Source organism: Chiloscyllium plagiosum, unplaced genomic scaffold (assembly GCF_037043375.1).
Source record: "Chiloscyllium plagiosum isolate Xiang-an unplaced genomic scaffold, Cpla_swu_hap1 HiC_scaffold_24, whole genome shotgun sequence".
In the NCBI taxonomy this organism is placed as follows: Eukaryota; Metazoa; Chordata; class Chondrichthyes; order Orectolobiformes; family Hemiscylliidae; genus Chiloscyllium; species Chiloscyllium plagiosum.
The window spans coordinates 60,470,945-60,491,469 of record NW_028270162.1 but is presented as its reverse complement, the minus strand read 5'-3'; the positions used below and the strand labels follow the sequence as shown (position 1 = coordinate 60,491,469).

At 43.9% G+C, this 20,525-nt stretch overlaps 1 protein-coding gene across 2 annotated transcripts in view; it reads right to left on the bottom strand.

The window, feature by feature from the left end:
- The window catches only part of LOC122562431 (glutathione hydrolase 5 proenzyme-like), a 121,761-nt gene that overhangs the window by 9,917 nt on the left and 91,319 nt on the right, over positions 1–20,525 (bottom strand). For both annotated transcript variants that reach the window (XM_088000241.1, XM_088000240.1), the window contains exons 6-11: positions 18,513–18,659; positions 16,827–16,954; positions 15,858–16,039; positions 13,115–13,200; positions 6,916–7,034; positions 723–833 (exon numbers count right to left, since the gene is read on the bottom strand). In XM_088000241.1, the coding sequence (XP_087856367.1) occupies positions 723–833; positions 6,916–7,034; positions 13,115–13,200; positions 15,858–16,039; positions 16,827–16,954; positions 18,513–18,659 (773 nt within the window). The remainder of the gene's footprint in view (positions 1–722; positions 834–6,915; positions 7,035–13,114; positions 13,201–15,857; positions 16,040–16,826; positions 16,955–18,512; positions 18,660–20,525) is intronic.

Here is a 20,525-nt window from a genome sequence, read left to right as displayed (position 1 = left end):
GATCCCAGAGGAAAGGTTGAGTAGGTTTGGTGTGTACTCATTGGAATTTATTATTTAATCCACCTGTGAAACTTCTACCACCACACTGCAAGGATCAGGTTTTTTTGTTTATCTAACTGAATATCTTGTTACACTACTTGAGAAGACTAGATGAGTGAATGGTGTAGTCTGACACAGAGCGACAGGCACACTACATTGGGTACAACATCCAGACTCTTTCTAAAGGACATTAGGGAAGCACTTTGGTTTTTATAACAGTCAGACAAGATTTATAGTTTTATTTTCATGTGTTATATATTGCCAGATTTGTAGAATTATTTCATAGCTTGTTGCAAAAATCTAATGCTATCCACATTACAGTATACCACTGCAGATGTGTAGGTACTCTCTTTCATCTTGGAAAGCTGAAGGTCACACAGATGAAATGGTTAGCATCAAAATACCACATAAATGGTGACTGAAGGAAACTCGTGGAGAAGCCACCTGAGGGATAAATCCAGGGCTGGGCAAGCTTTAAAAGAAGTGCAAGTATGGAAGCTATAGGGTGGTGCCTTTTACCCAAGGGAGTAGATCTGGAAATGAAGTCACATTTCTCGGTCATGTCCCTTCATAATGCTAAAGATAAGCAATTGATTTATGTCTTCATCTTTAATTGGCAATGTTTATGGTTCCAAGTTGTAAATCTTAGACATACAATATAATCTTTTATACTTGGAGCTTACCTTATCAAATTGTTTTTCAAACTGTAAGTCATTACGTGAATTCACATATAATCTTTCTTTCTCAATTGCTTTTGTCATGTTGAGTCCAAACCATAACTTGTTCATAATGATCTGGAAGCCAAGAAGAGAGAAGTCCACTTCAACTCAGCAAACACACTGTACGCAGAGGAAGAGACAAAGGCAGCAACACTAACTGAAAACGTTAGGTGGAACACTATCATCTCTACTGCAATCAACCTTCTTGATGCTGAGGGTAGATATTTCCAATGCAGCTGAAGTGGTTTCCTTTTCCTCCAGCTGGGGGTCAATGACAAGGGATCATCCATTTCAACCGACACTGACATGAGAGAGGTTAGTAAGGTAGGTTCTGAAGCAGTGTCAAAGAATTTGAAGTGTTTACTGTGTTTCTCTCTCCATGGAGGCTGCCAGATCTGTTGGTTGCTTATTAAAGGAGCGAGGTTAATACACATTAAGCTTTGCTGCAGGAGTATTTGAAATTGAGATTGTTTTGCACCTTTTCTGGGCAGACCCATATGTTTTGACAGAAGAAGACAAAAAAGTAAATTAAGAGAATATGGCAGTGGGTCGTTGATGCTGCATTTCATATAATCAACTACAAGAAGTGCTTCGTTGGCATTGTAAAACATTTTGGGAGTAGTGAAAAGCAAGTTCTTGCTTTGGTGTTGGAATTACAGCCATTCAGATAGCAGATACTGTGCTGCTGTATGCACTGACACAAAGAGGTTATCATTCGAGTTTTAATTGGTGGTTGACAAACTGATTCTGAAGACAGGATGGTAAGGCAAAGATTAAGCTCTTCACATCTTTTTTGCACTGTGAAGCCTTAATCACAGTCTTTCTAAATTACTGCCCACTCAGTCAACAACAATGACTTGCAATTGTGAATGGAATTTGTTATTTTTGCTGTTGAAAAGAAATATTTATTATTGTGTTGTTGTCATCAGGACAAACACAAAAACTGCCAAATTTCAAGCTAACACAAAAATTTGTACAACAGGCGTTAATGGACACTGATTATTTGGTAAGTTTCCTCTGAGCGATTAAAGTATTGCCATTGAGAAAGCAGCAAGGAACTGGAGGCTCCCTACCTCCTTGTGAAAGTTCTCTGGTTCTGGATGCAGCCTATAGTTTCCTGTTGCTTTCTCGATGACAATCAGGTGGTGCATGGGAGACACGGAAGGTGCCTTGGAGGCCGGAGGGGTGATGGAAGAGAAATGAAAGGACATGAAAGATATGAGAATACATGGGGTGGGGGGAGGGGTCGATGAGGAACACTGACGGTGTGAAATGGCAGAGCTATGGGCCCAACTACAAGGAATTGAATTGGAATGAAGACCCGGTAAATAGAGACAACATTCTAAGGTGCCACCCTCCCTGTGTGCCTACCTCCATGGCAACACTGGGTCAGCATGGGACTTCTGCCCCAACACCCGGAGACTAAAATACCAGATGAGTGAATTGACTTATAAAAACCAGGACCACAATGTCAGGGAATAGCCTGATTTCCTAACTGAAGGGAAATATCTGACCACAGCTTTCATATGCGCAGAGTGAAAGATGGTATTTCAGGGCTTGGTGGAACCAATGGTCTAGATTTACAATTGCGATGCCTCAGTAAAGGCCCAAAGTGTAAAATAGAAACATAGATAATAGAAGCAGGAATAGGCCTTTTGGTCCTTCTATCCTGCTCCCCCATTCAATAAAGATCATGGTTGATCTGTTTCCACCTTCTCTTGATGCTTTTTCATTCCGTTAACCCTAAAGGCTAGATCTAACTCTTTCTTGAAAACATTCATTGTTTAGCCTCAACCACTTACTATAGCAGAGGATTCCACAAGATTAGAGTGGTGCTGGAAAAGCACAGCAGGTCAGGCAGCATCTGCTCCTCGGGTGCTGCCTGACCTGCTGTGTTTTTCCAGCACCACTCTAATCTTGGCTCTGATCTCCAGCATCTGCAGTCCTCACTTTCGCCTCGAGAATTCCACAAGCTCGCTTCTCTCTGGATGAAGAAATTTCTCTTCACTTCAGTCCTAAATGGCCTCTTCTGTATTCTTAAACCATGATCCTTGATTCTGGAATCCCGATCATCAGGAAAATCTTTCCTTCATTTACCTAACTAGTACTCTTAGAATTTTATAGGTTTCTATTAGACGGTCCCCCATTCTTCCAAACTCCAGTGAGTATGGACATAACTGATCCAGTCTCTCTTCATGTATCGGTCCCGCCATCCCAGGAATCAGACTGGTAAACCTTTGTTGCACTTCTTCCTTAGCCAGAACATCCTTCCTCAGATAATGACACCAGAACAGCACACAATACTCCAGACTCTTGGTCTCACTAAGGCCCTGCAAAACCGCAGCAAAATATCCCTGCTCCCATAACTTGAATCCTCTTGCTAAGAAGACCAACATATCATTTGCCTTCTTCACCAGCTGCCAAACCTGTATGTTTACTTTCAGTGACTGGTGTACAAGGACACTCAGGTCTTGTTGCACCTCCCCTTTTCCCAAACTGTCACCTTTCAGATAATAACCTGCCTTCCTGTGTATATTACCAAAATGGATAATCTCACATTTATCCACATTATACTTCGTCCCTGATGTAATTGCTCACTCACTCAACTTGCTCAAATCGCACGGAAGCATCCCTGCATACTCCAAAGAAAAAGATGGAAATCAACAAATAATTGCACGATGCCAGACATGTTTTTAAAACACGAATTTTCAAATGTTAATGTTGTTGATTGTAAACTGTTCCATCACTGACGTTCTTAACAAGGTTGAATATACATTTATTATTATATAATATAGTTCACAGAGATCTCCTAAAGTAAGCTCACATATTATTCAGTATTTTGCCATATAGGTAAAGACAGCATCAATTTTACCAGGTGTTGGCCATTCAGCCCATCCAACCTGCTCTCTGTTCAACAACACTGCCAATGATCTTCACAATACCATTTCCCTGCACAATCTTCATGTCCCTTAATGTCACCAGTGTCCAGAAACCTATCAATTTCTGTTTTGAAACTGCTCAGTGATTGAGCTTCCACAGCCCTCTGCGGTGCAGAATTCCAAAGATTCACCATCCTCTGAGAGAAGACATTCTTCCTCAGCTCCATCTTAAATGGCTGACACTGTGTCCCTTGGTTCATTATAGAATCCCTACAGTGTGGAAACAGACCCTTCAGCCCAACAAGTCCACGCTGACCGTCCGAAGAGTAACCCACCCAGACCCATTCCCCAACATTTACCCCTGACTAATGCTCCAAACCTACACATCCTTGAACACTATGGACAATTTAGCATGGCCAATCCACCTAACCTACACATCTTCGGACGGTGGGAGGAAACCTACGCAGACACAGGGAGAATGTGCAAACTCCCCACAGACAGTCGCCCAATACTGGACATGAACCCAGGTCCCTGGCACTATGAGGCAGCAGTGCTAACCACTGAGCCACTGTGTCATCGTTCTAGAGGAAACATCCTATCTTTGTCTACTCTGTCATTTCTGTAGAAGTTCTATATGGTTCAATGAGATCACCTCTTATTCTTCAAAACTGTAGGGCATACAGGCCTTATAAAATCTTAACTTTTGAACTCAAATCTCTTTGAAATCAATGTCAAAGTACTGTTTGCCTTTCTACTTGCTTGCTGCATGTGTATGCTGGCTTTTAGTGATTCTTGGACAAGCACACCCAGATACCCTTGGATACCCATAGTTCCCAAACACTCACTTGTGGTGTCAGGTGTATAACTTATATATATTTAATATCACTTATTTTGAGCTTATATTTTGATGTTTGACCTAGTGGCGTGTGTTTTAAGTGTTTGCAAACAATATGTGACAGAAAAAATTTCAGGGAATAATGGGTTTTTGTTTACACTGCGAGAATGTTTCCAGTCAACAACCTTGGGATATACCCTAAGTTATGACAGGAAGCAAGGGGAGAGATTGCTGGGCCTTTGGCGATGATCTTTGCATCCTCACTGTCCACTGGAGTAATTCCAGATGATTGGAGGGTGGCAAATGTTACTCCCTTGTTCAAGAAAGGGACAGGGGTAATTCTGGGAATTACAGACCAGTCAGTCTTACGTCTGTGGTGGGCAAATTATTGGAGAGGCTTCTAAGAGACAGGATTTATGATTACTTGGAAAACCATAGTTTGATTAGAGATAGTCAGCATGGCTTTGTGAGGGGCAGGTCATGCCTTACAAGCCTTTATTGAATTTTTTGAGGATGTGACAAAACACGTTAATGAAGGTAGAGCAGTGGATATGGTGTACATAGATTTTAGCCAGGCGTTTGATAAGGTTCCCCATGGTAGGCTCACTCAGAAAGTAAGGAGGCATGGGATACAGGGAAACCTGTCTGTCTAGATAGAGAATGGCTGGCCCATAGAAGACAGAGGGTGGTTGTAGATGGAAAGTATTCAGCCCAGAGCTCAGTGACCAGTAGTGTTCCGCAGGGACCTGTTCTGGGACCTCTGCTGTTTGTGATTTTTATAAATGACTTGGATGAGGAAATGGAAGGGTGGATTAGTAAGTTTGACAATGACACAAAGATTGGCGGACTGGTGGATAGCGTGGTGGACTGTTGTAGGTTGTAACAGGACATTGACAGGATGCAGAGCTGGGCGGATAAGTGACTGATGGAGTTCAACCTGGAAAAGTCTGAAGTGATTCATTTTGGAAGGTCGAATTTGAATGCACAATACAGGGTTAAAGGCAGGATTATTGGCAGTGTGAAGGAACAGAGGGATCTTGGATTCCATGTCCATAGATCTCTCAAAGTTGCCACCCAAGTTGAGACGGTTGGTAAGAAGGTGTATGGTGTGTTGGTTTTCATTAGCAGGGGGATTGAGTTTAAGAGCCGCAGGGTTATGCTGCAGCTGTATAAAGCCCTGGTTAGACCGCACTTGGAATAGTGTTCAGTTCTGATCGCCTCATTATAGGAAAGATGTGCATGCTTCAGAGAGGATGCAGAGGAGATTTACCAGGATGCTGCCTGGACTGGAGGGCATGTCTTAGGAAGAAAGATTCAGGGAGCTGGGGCTTTTCTCATTGGAGCGAAGAAGGATGAGAGGTGACTCGATAGAGGTGTACAAGATGATGAGAGGCATAGATAAAGTGGATAGTCAGAGAGTTTTTTCCCAGGGCAGAAATTGTTATCACTAGGGAGCATTATTTTAAGGTTTAGGCAGGATGTCAGAGGTCAGTTCTTTACACAGAGAGTGGTGGGTGCATGGAATGCACTGCCAGTAGTGGCAGTAGAGTCAGATACATTAGGGATATTTAAGCAACTCTTGGATAGGCACATGGATTATACTAATATGAAGGGAATGAAGGTTAGTTTGACCTTAGAATAGGATAAAAGGTTGGCACAACATCGAGGGCCGAAGGGCCTGAACTGTGCTGTACTGTTGTATGTTCTATGAACAAGGTAAACAGTTATGCATGAGGCTGTAGTTGAGATGGTCAGGGATTGGTTTCTTTCTGTTTTGATAGGCAGAAGCATCCATTAACTTTTTTTACTTTCAATTTGAGTGGTTCTACAGACGTTTGGCTAAAGATGGACCTGTAAGAAAGGGAACGTTGAAATTTATTTGAGAAATAGATTATCTGTGCATGAGGCATTGAGTAAAAGTAGCGGATGAGAAGCGTTTGGTTAAAAACCTGAAAGGGTTATTTGAAGCTGAGAACATTTAAGCTTAGTTGCATGAAGGCTCCAGAAAAGCCTGGTGTTTCTCAATACTGCAGGTTGCAACCAAGTAAGTTAAACCCTTCGGGGTGATAGAGAAGGGAATTCTCTCTGTTGTGGCTACTGTAAAGGGGTGGCTTTGGGATTAAGGAGATTATATTTTTACCATGCATTTTAAAATATTTAAATGTGCGTTGCTTGTAAATGTGCGTCCTGAAGAAGGGCTTATGCCCGAAACGTCGATTCTCCTGTTCCTTGGATGCTGCCTGACCTGCTGCGCTTTTCCAGCAACACATTTTCAGCGTTTCTTGTAAATAGTTTGCTTTATTCTATTTTACCTTCATTTATTAATATTACTGAATTTCAATCATAATCCTACTAAATGCTTGGGGAATGTCTTCTGGTTTCCTTTGTTCATACGCCTGCTGCAAAAACGAATCTTGCTTAATTCATCACACTATACACTTACCTGTGCAATTGCACTGATAATCATACTCCCACCAGAACTTCCCACCGTCATGATAGATTTTTTGTTTTGTGATATTAATATGGTTGGAGCCATGGAAGAAGGTGGCTGCGTTCCTGCAACTGAGAATGACACAATTATACAACACACTATGTTAAAAAACACTTTGAAGAGCACAATACAACATGACCCGACAAAGTTTTATTTTTGTGCTGACTGTTGCCAAGTGATTTGGCCTGGAGACTGAGACACTCCACTGTATTCTTGCACATTACTTAGTGCTCACCGTATCCCCAACCTCATTCAAGGCTGAGATGGAGATTCTTAATCAAGAAGAGAATCAAAGTCTATGGGGAAAAGACAAGAAAGTGGAGTTGAGGATTATCAGATGATCAGGATGATTTCATTGAGTGGTGGAACAGAACTGATGGGCTGAGTGTCCTACTTTTGGTTTCCTCCTTTGGGGTGTCCGCATACTTGCATTTCTGGAGTGTGTGTGTGTGTGTGTGTGTGTGTGTGTGTGTGTGTGTGTGTGTGTGTGTGTGTGTGTGTGTGTGTGTGTGTGTGAGATCGAACCTCGGAACGAGGATAACCCTTGTTCCTTGCAAGAACCAAGAGTCTTTCAACATGAGGAAGCTCTTGTGCTGCAGTTACCCCAAGATACCACCTAACCAGGAGTCATAGAACATGGAAACAGGCCCTTCAGCCCAAATTAGTCATGCTGACCACTCAGCTAGTTCCAATTGCCTGCATGTGGTCCATATCCCTCTAAACCCTTCCCATCCATGTACCCATCCAAATGTTTTGTAAATGTTGCTATTGTACCTGCCTTAACTACTTTCTCTGGCAGTCCATTCCATATACACACCATTCTCTGTGTGAAGAAGTTGCCCCTCAGGTCCTTCTTAAATCTTTCCCCTCTCACCTTAAACCAATGCCTTCTAGTTTTTAATTCCCTATCCCTTGGAAAAAGATCATCTGCATTCATACTATCCATGCCCTTCATGATTTTATACACCTCAATAAGGTCACCCCTCATTTTCCTATGGTCCAAGGAATAAAGTTCTATCCTGGCCAACCTCTCCCTATAACTCATGCCTACTAGTCCTTGCAATAGGGAAGCAAAACGTGTGGCACTGGAAAAGCACAGCAGGTCAGGCAGCATCCGAGCAGCAGGAGAGTCAACTCTTCGGGCATAAGCCCATAATCAAGAATGTGGTGGGGAAGGGGGGCTGAAAGATGAATAGGGGGTGGGGGTGGGGGTGAGGCTGGGGGCAGGGAAGGTAGCTGGGAAGGCAATAGGTAGATGAAGGTGGGGCATAATTATGATATTCCTGATGAAAGGCCTTTGCCCGAAATGTTGAGTTTCCTGTTCCTCGGATGCTGCCTGACCTGCTGTGTTTTTCCAGCACCACTCTAATCTTGACTCTAATCTCGAGCATCTGCAATACCCACTTTCGCCTAGGTAATTGTGCTAAGTCAGTGGGGAGGGTGGAATGGATACGTGGGAAGGAAGATGGACAGGTACAACAGGTCAAGTAATGCCCGAAACATTGACTCTCCTGCTCTTCGGATGCTGCATGACTTGCTATGCTTTTCCAGTGCTACACTTTTCGACTCTAGTCCTGGCAACATGCTTGTAAATCTTCTTTGTACTCTTTCCACTTTAACTATGTCTTTCCTATAACAGGGTGACCAAAACTGTACAAATATTACAAGTGCGGCCTCACCACAGTTGTAACATAATGCCCCAATTCCTATGTCAGTGCCTCAACCAATAAAGGCCAGCATGCTAAATGCCTTCTTCACCACCCTGTCTACCTGTGATGCCACTTTCAAAGAATTATGTACTTGTACTCCTTTGTTCCACAACACTCCTCAGGACCTTACCATTTACTGTAGAAGTCCTACCTTGGTTTGACTTTCCAAAGTACAATACCTCACACCTGTCTGTATTGAATTGCATTTGCAAATCTTCAGCCCACTTCCCCATCTGATCAAGATCTCTCTGTAATTTTTGATAATCTTCCGTGCTATCAACGATACCTCCTAATTTTGTGTCGTCCGCAAACTTACTAATCATGCCTTGTACATTCACATCCAGATCATTAACGTGACGAACAAATAACAAACCTCCCAGCACTGACCCTTGGGGCACGACACGAGTCACAGGCCTCCAGTCTGAGAAACAACGTTCGACCATCATCCTCTGCTCCCTAATCTAATTAGCTAGCTCTCCCTGGATCCCATGTGAGCTAACCTTTATAACTAGCATGCAGTGTGGCTCCTTGCCAAAGGCCTTACTAAAGTCCATACAGACAACATCCACTGCTGTACTCTCAACTATCCTCTTTGAAAACCTCTAAATGATTTGTCAGACATGACCTCTCACGCACAAATCCATGTTGACTATCCCTAATTAGACCTCGACTATCCAAATGTTGGTCGCTCCTGTCCCTCAGTATCCTCCCCAACAATTTCCTTATCGCTGATGTCAGGCTCTCCCATTCTTGGGGATCAGAGCTTAAAAATGTGGTGCTGGAAAAGCGCAGCAGGTCAGGCAGCATCCAGGGAACAGGAGAATCGACGTTTCAGGCATAAGACCTTCTTCAGGAATGAGGAGGGTTTTAGATTAGATTAGATTACATTACATTACAGCGTGGAAACAGGTCCTTCGTCCCAACAAGTCCACACTGGCCCGCCGAAGCGCAACCCACCCATACCCCTACATTTACCCCTTACCTAACACTACGGGCAATTTAGCATGGCCAATTCACCTGACCTGCACATCTTTGGACTGTGGGAGGAAACCGGAGCACCCGGAGAAAATCCACGCAGACACAGAGAGAACGTGCAAACTCCACACAGTCAGTTGCCTGAGGCGGGAATTGAACCCGGGTCTCTGGCGCTGTGAGGCAGCAGTGCTAACCACTGTGCCACCGTGCTGCCCAAGGGTGTGCCAAGCAGGCTAAGATAAAAGGTAGGGAGGAGGGACATGGAGGAGGGGAGTTGGGAATGCGATAGGTGGAAGGAGGTTAAGGTGAGGGTGATAGGCCGGAGAAGGGGTGGGGGCGGAGAGGTTGGGAAGAAGATTGCAGGTCAAGAAGGCAGTGCTGAGTCTGAGGGTTGAGACTGAGAAAAAGGTGGGGGGAGGGGAAATGAGGAAGCTGGAGAAATCTGCATTCATCCCTTGTGGTTGGAGGGTTCCTCCTCCACCCTTGAACCCCACCCCTCCAATCGCCACCAGGACAGAACCCCACTAGTCCTCACCTACCACCCCACCAACCTCCAGGTACATTGGATCATCCTTCGTCATTTCCGCCACCTCCAAACAGACCCCACCACCAAGGATATATTTCCCTCCCCACCCCTATCAGCATTCCGGAAAGACCACTCCCTCCCTTATCAGATCCACATGCCCCACCAACCCAACCTCCACTCCCGGCACCTTCCCCTGCAACTGCAAAAAATGCAAAACTTGTGCCCACACCACCCCCCTTACTTCCCTCCAAGGCCCCAAGGGATCCTTCAATGTCCATCAGAAATTCACCTGCACCTCCACACACATCAATTACTGCATCCGCTGCACCCGATGTGGCCTCCTATACATTGGGGAGACAGGCCGCCTACTTGCGGAACGTTTCAGAGAACACCTCTGGGACACCCGCACCAACCAACCCAACCGCCCCGCTGAACACTTTAACTCCCCCTCCCACTCCACCAAGGACATGCAGGTCCTTGGCCTCCTCCATTGCCAGACCATGGCAACATGGCGCCTGGAGGAAGAGCGACTTATCTCCCATTCTTGCCATTGGCATGTCAGAAGAGTTTACGAACTGATCATCCACCCATTTACACATATCATGATATACCTCCCTTTGATCATCAAGTCCTGAAGTGGGACTTGTTCCTGAAGCTTCTGAACCAGAGGTATGTACATTACCACCTGCATCACAAGCCCTCTCTGCCATTCAACTAATTTAACCCAGACTGTGAAAGTTTTGGGTTCAGTCTTCAATCTTTTCTTCCTGGGCTTGCACTTATTACTGGAGCTGTGTTTAAAATATTAAACTCAAAAGGAACAGTTATCTTGGCTGGCTTACACGTTATCCCTCTTGCTTTTCAGTTCGCTGTGCTGCCTGCCCAGTAATAATGTTTGGGATGTCCACTCAGGGCTGGAGAGGAACATGGAGTTGGAGAGGGGAGATACCAGTTAGCATGGTCAATGTAGGTACCAATCATACAGGCTGGAAAAAGAAAGTGGTTGTGTATAGCCTGTATATGGAGCTAGGCAGAACCTCAAGTGATATAATCTGCATGAGTACACGAGCCACATGCAAATTGGCAGGTCACTCCCCCAACACACAACCCCGCTCCCCCACCTCTACTCTTGAGGATTAGAGGTACAATTCCAGAAGCAGCAATAAATCAGGAAATGGAAGCAAAGGAGGAACTCAGGCAAATCAAGGTCATAGTAAATTATTGGAGCTGTTGGCTGATAGCTTCCCAGGTCCTGATGGATTTCAAGACAGCCGATGTATTGGTTGCAATTTTCTGAAGCTCACTAGATTTGAGGTTGATTCCTTTAGATTGAAAATAGCTAACATAACTATTTTAATCAAATCATGAGGGAGGTACAAAGCAGGAAACTACAGGGCAGTTAATTTAGCATCTGTCATAGCGAATGTGTTAGAAGGTATAAGATCTGGGGATCAACTGTTTACAATTCATATCAACACTAAAAGACAGGATGCATGGTTACCAGATTTGCTGACATTACAAAGGTAGATCGGAAAGTGGCTCAGTGGTTAGCACTGCAGCCTCACGGCATCAGGGGCCCGGGTTCGATTCCAGCCTCGGGCGACTGTCTGTGTGGAAGTTTGCACGTTCTCCCTATGTCTGTGTGGGTTTCCTCTGGGTTCCTCCCACTATCCAAAGATGTGCAAGTCAGGTGAATTGGCCATGCTAAATTGCCCATAGTGTGTAGGAACGTGTAAGGTTAACTGTAATAGTCAGGGGTAAATGTGGTTCTGGATGGGATACTGTTCGGAGGGTCAGTGTGCACTTGTTGGGCCAAACAGCCTCTTTCCACACTGTAGGGATTCTATGAAAGTAAGTTGTGAAGAGGTTACAAAAAGATATATAGGTAGGTTAAGTGAGTGGGCAAATGTGAAATTGTCCATTTTGGCAAGAAGAATCAAACCATAAAAGTTGGAGAAACTCAACAGGTTTAGCAGCATCAGCCAGAAAAAAAATTAATGTTTGAAGTCCAAAATGCACTTGAAACATTAACGGTTTTATTTTCTCCCACAGATGCTGTCAGACCTGCTGAATTTCTCCAATACTTTCTGTTTTTATTTCAGCTTTCTCAGCATCTGTAGTATTTTGCTTTAATTAGGATTAAAATATGATGGAAATAGTGAGCTATGGAGTACTCTGAGATGGACAGGGTTCCTGGGTGTTCTAGGGCATAAATCATAAGGGTTAGCATAAATGTACATCAAGTGATTAGGAGAACATCTAATCTCACTTGTCACAAGAGAAACTGAATACAAAAGAACAGGGGTTATTCCTCTACTACTATATTAATAATACAAGGCATTGGTGAGACCCCATCTGGAGTGCTGTACACATTATCGGTCAATTTATTTCCAGGAGAATGTAAATGCTTTGGAGTCAGTTCAAAGACATCTTACCAAATTAATACCTGGAATGGGTGGGTTGTCTTATAAAGGAACAGTTGGGTAGGCTGGGCTTGTGATTAGAGTGGCTGAATTGAAACATAAGTTGCTGAGAGGACTTGACAGGGTAGATGTGGAGAAGATGTTTCACTCTGGGAAAGTCTAGAACTTGGGGACACTATTTAAGGATCAGGGGTGGGGATTCCCTGTTCAAAACAGATATTAAACATTTTTTTCTCTTGCGGAGGATTGCAAGTCTTTCAAAGGTTCTTCAGCAAAAAATAGCAGAGAGTTCTTGAATAATTTTAAGGCTGAGGTAGATAGATTCTTATTAAGCAGGGCATTGTGAGCCCATCAAGGGTAAGTGTGGACGTGGATTTTTGCCATGATTTTTACTTGGTACAGCAGGATTGATGGAATGAACAGCTTAATCCTGTTCCTGACTGATATGTAAATCCTGCTGACATCTATGATAAATGCAAGTTATTGTCTATCGTCACAGCTCTTTCAACTGTACTTACTATTTACAAGTGAACTGCCACAAAAGTCTGCCAACTGATTATTCAAGATAATTCCTGTACGATTGGAGAGGATCATGCTACCAAATCTGTAAGAACAAAAATTTATCTTAAAACTTATCCAATTCCGCTTATCTTTAAACTTATCCAATTCAAGTTAGAAGCCAGTTTCATCCCAAAGTATCTTTGTTTACATCTTATAAAAACACAACAAAGAACTGCAGATGCTGTAAATCAAAAACACAAACAGAAATTGTTGGAAAAACTCGGCAAGTCTGGCAGCATCTGTGGAGAGAAAGTGAGGACCGCAGATGCTGGAGAAACTAGCCAATAGGCACCTGGAGGAGGAAAACTTCATCTTCCTGCTTGGGACCCTTCAGCCACAGAGGAAACCCTCTTGAACGGTCCTACCCTTCCATCCTCCTTCCCACCTCTCCGCTGCACCCTCCACTCCAACCTATCAACATCACTCCCACCTTCTACTACCTATCGCCTTCCCTCCAGCCCCACTCCCCCTTCCATTTATCTCTAAGCTCCCTTAGGCCCCCTCCCCCCCAGCATTCCGGATGAAGGGCTTATGCCCGAAACGTCGATTCTCCTGCCCCTTTTCCAGCACCACACTCTCAACTCTGAGCTCCAGGATCTGCAGGCCTCAGTTTCTCCAGCCAAAATAATATCCCAACCCTCCCCTCTTATCCCACTCCCCATCTTAATTCAGGTACTAATTTCTTGTCCCCACTGATATTTGATGCTAATCACATTTTTTATTCAAACTTCCATCTGAATTTAGGTCCAACTCCCAACTGGGACCCCTATCACCTCTAATCCCAGTTTCCTCCATAAGCAAGCATAGATATTCAGATTTAGGGGATCTGTTAGCTCAGTTAGCTGGACAGCTGGTTTGTGATGCAGAGTGATGCCAACAGCGCGGATTTAATTCCTGTATTGGCTGAGGTCACTATGAAAGTCCCACCTTCTCCACCTAATCATTTGCCCCATTGGCAAGGTGACCCTCAAGTTAATTCACTGTCTGCTGTCCCTCGCGAATGAGAGAGCTGGACTACGGTGACTATACATTTATCTTACACATCTGAGACTAAACTCAGCACTTTGTAAAGAGAAATGGAACAAAAATATCTTATTTACAAAGTTATATTTGCAGCAGACTGATATTTGTTTAATTTGTTACCTTTTTGACATCATAAACATGTTTGAATGTACACTCTGTGCACCATTATGCCTGCAGTAATAACACAATGCGATTACCAGATGGTGCTGTCTCTGAACATAACATTAGAAGCTTGACTGGCTGCCAGTCCACCCATACCCTGACCCTTCAGCAGAGATAGCAGAAGTGCTGGAGATAAAGCCTGCAGTAGGTCCACCTCATGGGATTTCCAAGAAATCCTCTCCCAAGAAGCAATATTGAGGTATACAGGCAGCAGAAGATGGGGCAGGGACCTGTTGGACTTGAGTGGCTGCCATTGAGTGGCTGCCATTTCACACCTGCATAGTTTTCCTGCAACACTTTCATTAAAGAGATGCTTCTTTAACTTCCAATCCTATAGGCACTCTGTATCATTTTGGACATCAACTTCATATATTTATGAAACCTGTGAAAGAAAGATTTGTATTTATAGAACATCCTTTCTGACATAGCAAAACACTTTGGAATTATTGGAGCATTTCGAGGTGTCGCCGCCATTGCAAAGCAGGAAACATTGCAGCCAAAGTTCACATTGTAAACTCCCGCAAATAGCATTGAATTAATGACCATCTGCATAACAGGCATTGATTGAGGCGAAGGATTAGCTAAGATTCCGTGGTTAGTTCTCCTACTGTTCATTGGGGAAAAAAAAAATGGAGAATCAATTTAACACCTTAACCAGGAACAGGGCACCTCAGCAAGCACAGTACTCCCTCGGTACTGCATTAAGTGTCAGCCATGTCTCTCGGAAGAAACATGAACTCAAAGCCTTCAGTGAACCAGACAAAAATGCTATCAACCGTACCAAAACTGACACACAGTGACACCATTCATTTCGTCAGACAGTTATGGACAGCTGTTGCTTGATACCAGCTCAATGTATGATTCAAATATAAAGATCTATGCCTTTTGACTTAGCAACACATTTCATGTATATTAATAGAGCACTAGCAAAATGATTTGAGTTTATTTCCTTTTCTATAATATTACCACTGAGTTAAATGGTAAAGATTCTAACATTAAATAGAATAGAACCCCTGCAGTGTGGGAACAGACCATTCAGCCCAACAAGTCCACGCCTACTCTTTAAAAGAGCATCTGATCCATACTCACCCCCCCCTCCCCCCCTCCTACTCTATCCCTGATTTGCCATGGCTGAGCCATCTACACATCCCTGAACACTATGGGCAATTTAGCATGGCCAACCCATCTAACCTACACATCTTTGGACTGTGGGAGGAAACCCACACAAACATGGGGAGAATGTGAAATCTCCATACAGACAATCACGCGAGGCTGGAATTGAACCTGGGTCCCTGGCGCTGTGAGTAGTAGTGCTAACCACTGAGCCACCATGCTGCCCTAAGAATTGCTCAGAAGAATTACAGGCTTTTTGGTCATGTGACATAGTTTGATTACTATGTTTGGATTCCAAGCACCAAGTACTGATTATACACCTATCAAATGTGATGGATTCTCTGGCAGGTATCCAGCCTATGATTAAATTGGTATCATGTGGCTAAGGCTATCTGTACTTACAAATGATTGATCGAGCTAGTGACAGAAACCGCATTGCCATGTCTGTCTAGCACTGAAATGTGACTGGTGCCGTACGTGTCGAGTGCCTGATGGTCAGTGTTGTAGTAATCCAGAGAATGGGCTTGATCATCAATACGCCGTCGTATAGACTCAGCAAACCCATTTGAGAGCAGCAGAGATATCTGAATTACAAAGAGAGACCAGAAGTTATGCCGGGAACATTGTGCAAATCTATCTCCCACACAACAGAGGTCGTGGTATAACAGAGGCTCCTGTGGTGAGAAATATGATACATCAGAATGTTACAGAGAAATGTTTACTGCTGAAGCTGTCTATTTTGGTTTGGTTTTCACTTCTCATCCAGTATCCCATGCTTCACTTGCATATGTTTTAAACAATACATCACTGAGAAGAACACACATGCAGAATTGGGAAAATTTAAGCTTTTAATATTATAAAAGGAGTAGATGCAAGATACCCCTTGCAATAGGGTTCCAATGAGCTACTCAGCTAATTGAGTGAGTAAATGATTCATGCCATGTGGCACTAAACAGTACCCTCTTTCCTCCACGCCATGAGGGCTTTATTGTTCAATGCATTTGTTGATCGTGCTGTGTGCATAAACGGTCTCAGTGCTCGCAAACTAAGAAGAGGAAGATTAGCGTTGCTTCCCACACCTGGCTAGTACACCTGATGAGCATTCCAGGAAGGTGTCCTTAGTGGATTTCTGATTGGGCGGTGGGGGAGCAGGGTTTTCATCCTGTCTGGATGCAACTCACTGAATGAAATAGAACGTCCAGGCTGACATATGAACAATGTCAACTTGAGCATTTTTATCCATGGAGTTGTACTCCAGCAAGAATTATCACCTTCAACAGCAAACAGCAAACAACCCAGCAAATCAAGATTCACACAGCAATAACTTTCCTTGCCAACAGTTGCAGAGATTAAAAAAAAGAGGCCACTAACATTTGAGTTGAAGTTAGAATCCATCGGTTTACTTAGCAGTCCATTTCCAAATTTTAAGGCTTCTATGATACGATGGTACGTCTGGACCCTTTGATTTTCCTCCATAGACTCAACAGAAAATTTAAAACCTGTTGGAGGCCAGAAAAAAATGTTACCATTCAATTCACTGGGAGGGAAACACAGATTTGCTTGTTTATCCCTTGAATAAATGCCGAAAAGTAAAGAACTTGCATATCCAAACACAGCAATGAGTTCTTTAAGCAGTGGGATTTATACATGTTTATGTCAGATTACATAAATCGCATTCAAAGCTGGGTTCAGAAGCCAAAAGATGAAGAAATAAATGACCACAATACACACCAAATCACAAAACCCAAGAGTTATTTCAGGAAAATAGAAATAGGAAACAAATGGTGTCTTCACTGGTGTCTCTGTCATTCCAAATATGAATGAAAATGAATGAATAAATGATTTATTGTCACATTTATCTCAGGAGATACTATGAAAAGAGTTAGATTAGATTACAGTGTGGAAACAGGCCCTTCGGCCCAACAAGTCCACACCGACCTGCCGAAGCGAAACCCACCCATACCCCTACATTTACCCCTTACCTAACACTACGGGCAATTTACCATGGCCAATTCACCTAACCTGCACATCTTTGGACTGTGGGAGGAAACCGGAGCACCCGGAGGAAACCCACACAGACACGGGGAGAACGTGCAAACTCCACACAGTCAGTCGCCTGAGGCGGGAATTGAACCCGGGTCTCTGGCGCTGCGAGGCAGCAGTGCTAACCACTGTGCCGCCGTGCCGCCCAATCTGTTGCCACAATCTGGCGCCATTTTGAGGTACAAAAGAATAGAAAGATAAATATTAAATAGAATTCATCTTCATCAACCGGGGTCTCAAACATGGTTCTGGGACTTATGCAAGGCCCCCACTCCAGACCTACCACAGCCAGGGGTCCCTGCTCTGCCACCATTGCAGCCAACGCCTTGTCAGCAATTCCATGAATCCCCGCTCTGGTCACCACCAACACTGCTCCAGCCTCCCCACACCATCAGGGAGATGAAGAAAAGAAGAAACAGAAAAAAAGACGAAAAGGAGAGTGAGAGAGAGAAAGAAATAAAAAGAATTTGGCCAACCTGGAGCAGACAGGCCTGGCGTGCTGGTGCCACCATCTTGAATAGCTGGGCCCACTCTCCCCTCTGCGCTACACAGGCTACACACAGAGTTAAGCTCCAAATCCACTGTCCTCATCAAACTCTCCCTGGGGCAGGTAAACTTAGATGCACAGGAGAAGCTTCCAGCACAATGTCCCGACAAACAGTGACAGGACACATACTGCATATGTTTGAAATGGAGTAAAGCTCCCACTGTATCACATTAACAATAGGCTTAACAGCACCAAGCAGGAAGAGTAAAGCAACAGAATTTGAAGGGAATTTCTCGTGATCATTAGCCTTGAATTGATTGAGAGAACTGCAGATAATTTGGGTCAGTTGTGTTAATGTCGTGTCTTTGAGGTTTTCACAGATCTTCCATGGCACCATATGAGGAGAAACTTTGTGGAAACACAGACAAACAGCTAGACAAGTACACAGATATATAAACAGAGACAACATAAAACAACAGAACTAAATGAGAAGACAGATACATAGGTACTTTAATTGTTAACCATACCTTTCAGTATGTTGAGGATGAGGCAGAGAATGATTCCCTTGGATGGCAGAGGTGGGAAGTACATCACGTAGTCACCCACCGAAACATTCAGTGGTACCATAATGGAAGCTTTGTATTCTTTCAAATCTTTAAGCGTTAAAATGCCATCTATTTAAGTAGAAAGCAATGATCTGAGAAATTTTTGAACATTCAATAACCACTCAGATAGTGTTTGAGGCATGATCAGGAAAACCAGCACCGACAACCAAGAACCATGAAATCAGCTAACCATGAGCCTGTTCAATTTGCGAGGTGGCCATGAGATGGTGACACTCTGCAAAGATTGACGTGTAAGGTGACCAAAAACAAGGGGTGTCAGGGTGGAATGACTTCATATGGGAATTACAGTGACAAAACCAGCAGGAACATGCTCAAAAAGAGTTGGAACCTCCACCTGAGGCTCTCCTGGCCGTGTACTGATGCACCAAGGATTACGAAATGGATTTCAGTGTTTAGGGCTCGACATATCAGTGGGGAGTTTGGTGTCAGAGGTTGGTTGTTTATAGAGAGAGTGGTGGGTGCTTGGAATGCACTGCCAGCAGTGGGAGTAGAATCAGATACTTTAGGGACATTTAAGTGACTCTTGGATAGTCACATGGATGACAGTAAAATGAAGGGTACGCATGTTAGTTTGATCTTAGAGTAGGATAAAAGGCTGGCCCAACATTGAGGGCCGAAGGGTCTGTACTGTGCTATACTGGTGTATGTTCTACGTTCTATAAGAAATGAAGCCTGACAGGTCACCTGGCATCAACTTCAGCATTGGAAATGACAATGGCAAATCCCAACACTGTTCCCTGCAAAGTTCTCCTTCGAACATCTGGGGTTTGTGCCAAAATTAAGAGAGCGATCCTAAATAGTCTCACAGACTAGCCAAATGACAAAGTGACAGTTCTACAGAATCATAAATTACAAACAATGTCCCAGCCTCCAATCCATCTGCTAATCTGCCTCCTATGCATTTGACTGGTGAATCATACTCTTCAGTGTTGAACATCAATTTGGAGAAAACATTCAGGTGACAAGAACACATAACGCAGTATCGATGGGGATGTGGGTGTGGACGCAACAATGGCCACCATCAGGATTGGCTGACGAGCATGAATACTGTCTGAAACCAAAAGGGCGTAACTACTCGATTGGACTGGGCAAGTGGTGAGAGCATCAAAAAGTGGAAAAGACCTATTTGATTGGATCCTCAGCAATCTGTCACGTGTGTCAGTCTCTGACCATATCGCTAAGAGAGAACGCTGCACAATCTTGAAAGTGACAATGTTCCAGCCTCACATTCAGGATACCATCCATCGTGATGTGGGACACAACCATTATGCTAAATGGCACAGATTCTGAATAGATTTAGTAACCCAAGACTGGGCATCCATGAGGTGCTGTGGGCCATCAGTAGGAGCAGAGTAGTACGCTAGCACAATCTGCAACCTCATGGCCAGGTATATACCCCACTCAACCATTATCATCAAACCATGGGATCAATCCTGGTTGAATGCAGAGTGCAGCAGTGCATGACAGAGCAGTACAAAGTATGCTTAAAAATAAGGTGTCAGCCTAGTGAAGATATCAAACAGGGCTGGTTACAATCCAAATAGCACAAGCAGCAAGTGATACACTGAACTAAGCAATCCCTCAACCAATGGTGCAGTCCTGCTGCATCTATTTGGGAATGGTGGTGGACAATTTAATAAGGAGAACGTGAGGAGTGCAGATGCTGGAGATCAGAGTCAAAGAGTGTGGTGCTGGAAAAGCACAGCAAGTCAGGCAGCATCCGAGGAACAGCAGGATCAACATTTCAGGCATAAACTCTTCATCAGGAATGAGGTTTGTGGGCCGGGGGTCTGAGAAATAAATGGGAGGTGGGTGGGGTTGGGGGGAAGGTAGCTGGGAATGTGATAGGTGGATAGAGGTGGGGGGGGGAAGGTGATAGGTTGGAGAGGAGGGTGGAGCAGATAAGTGGGAAGG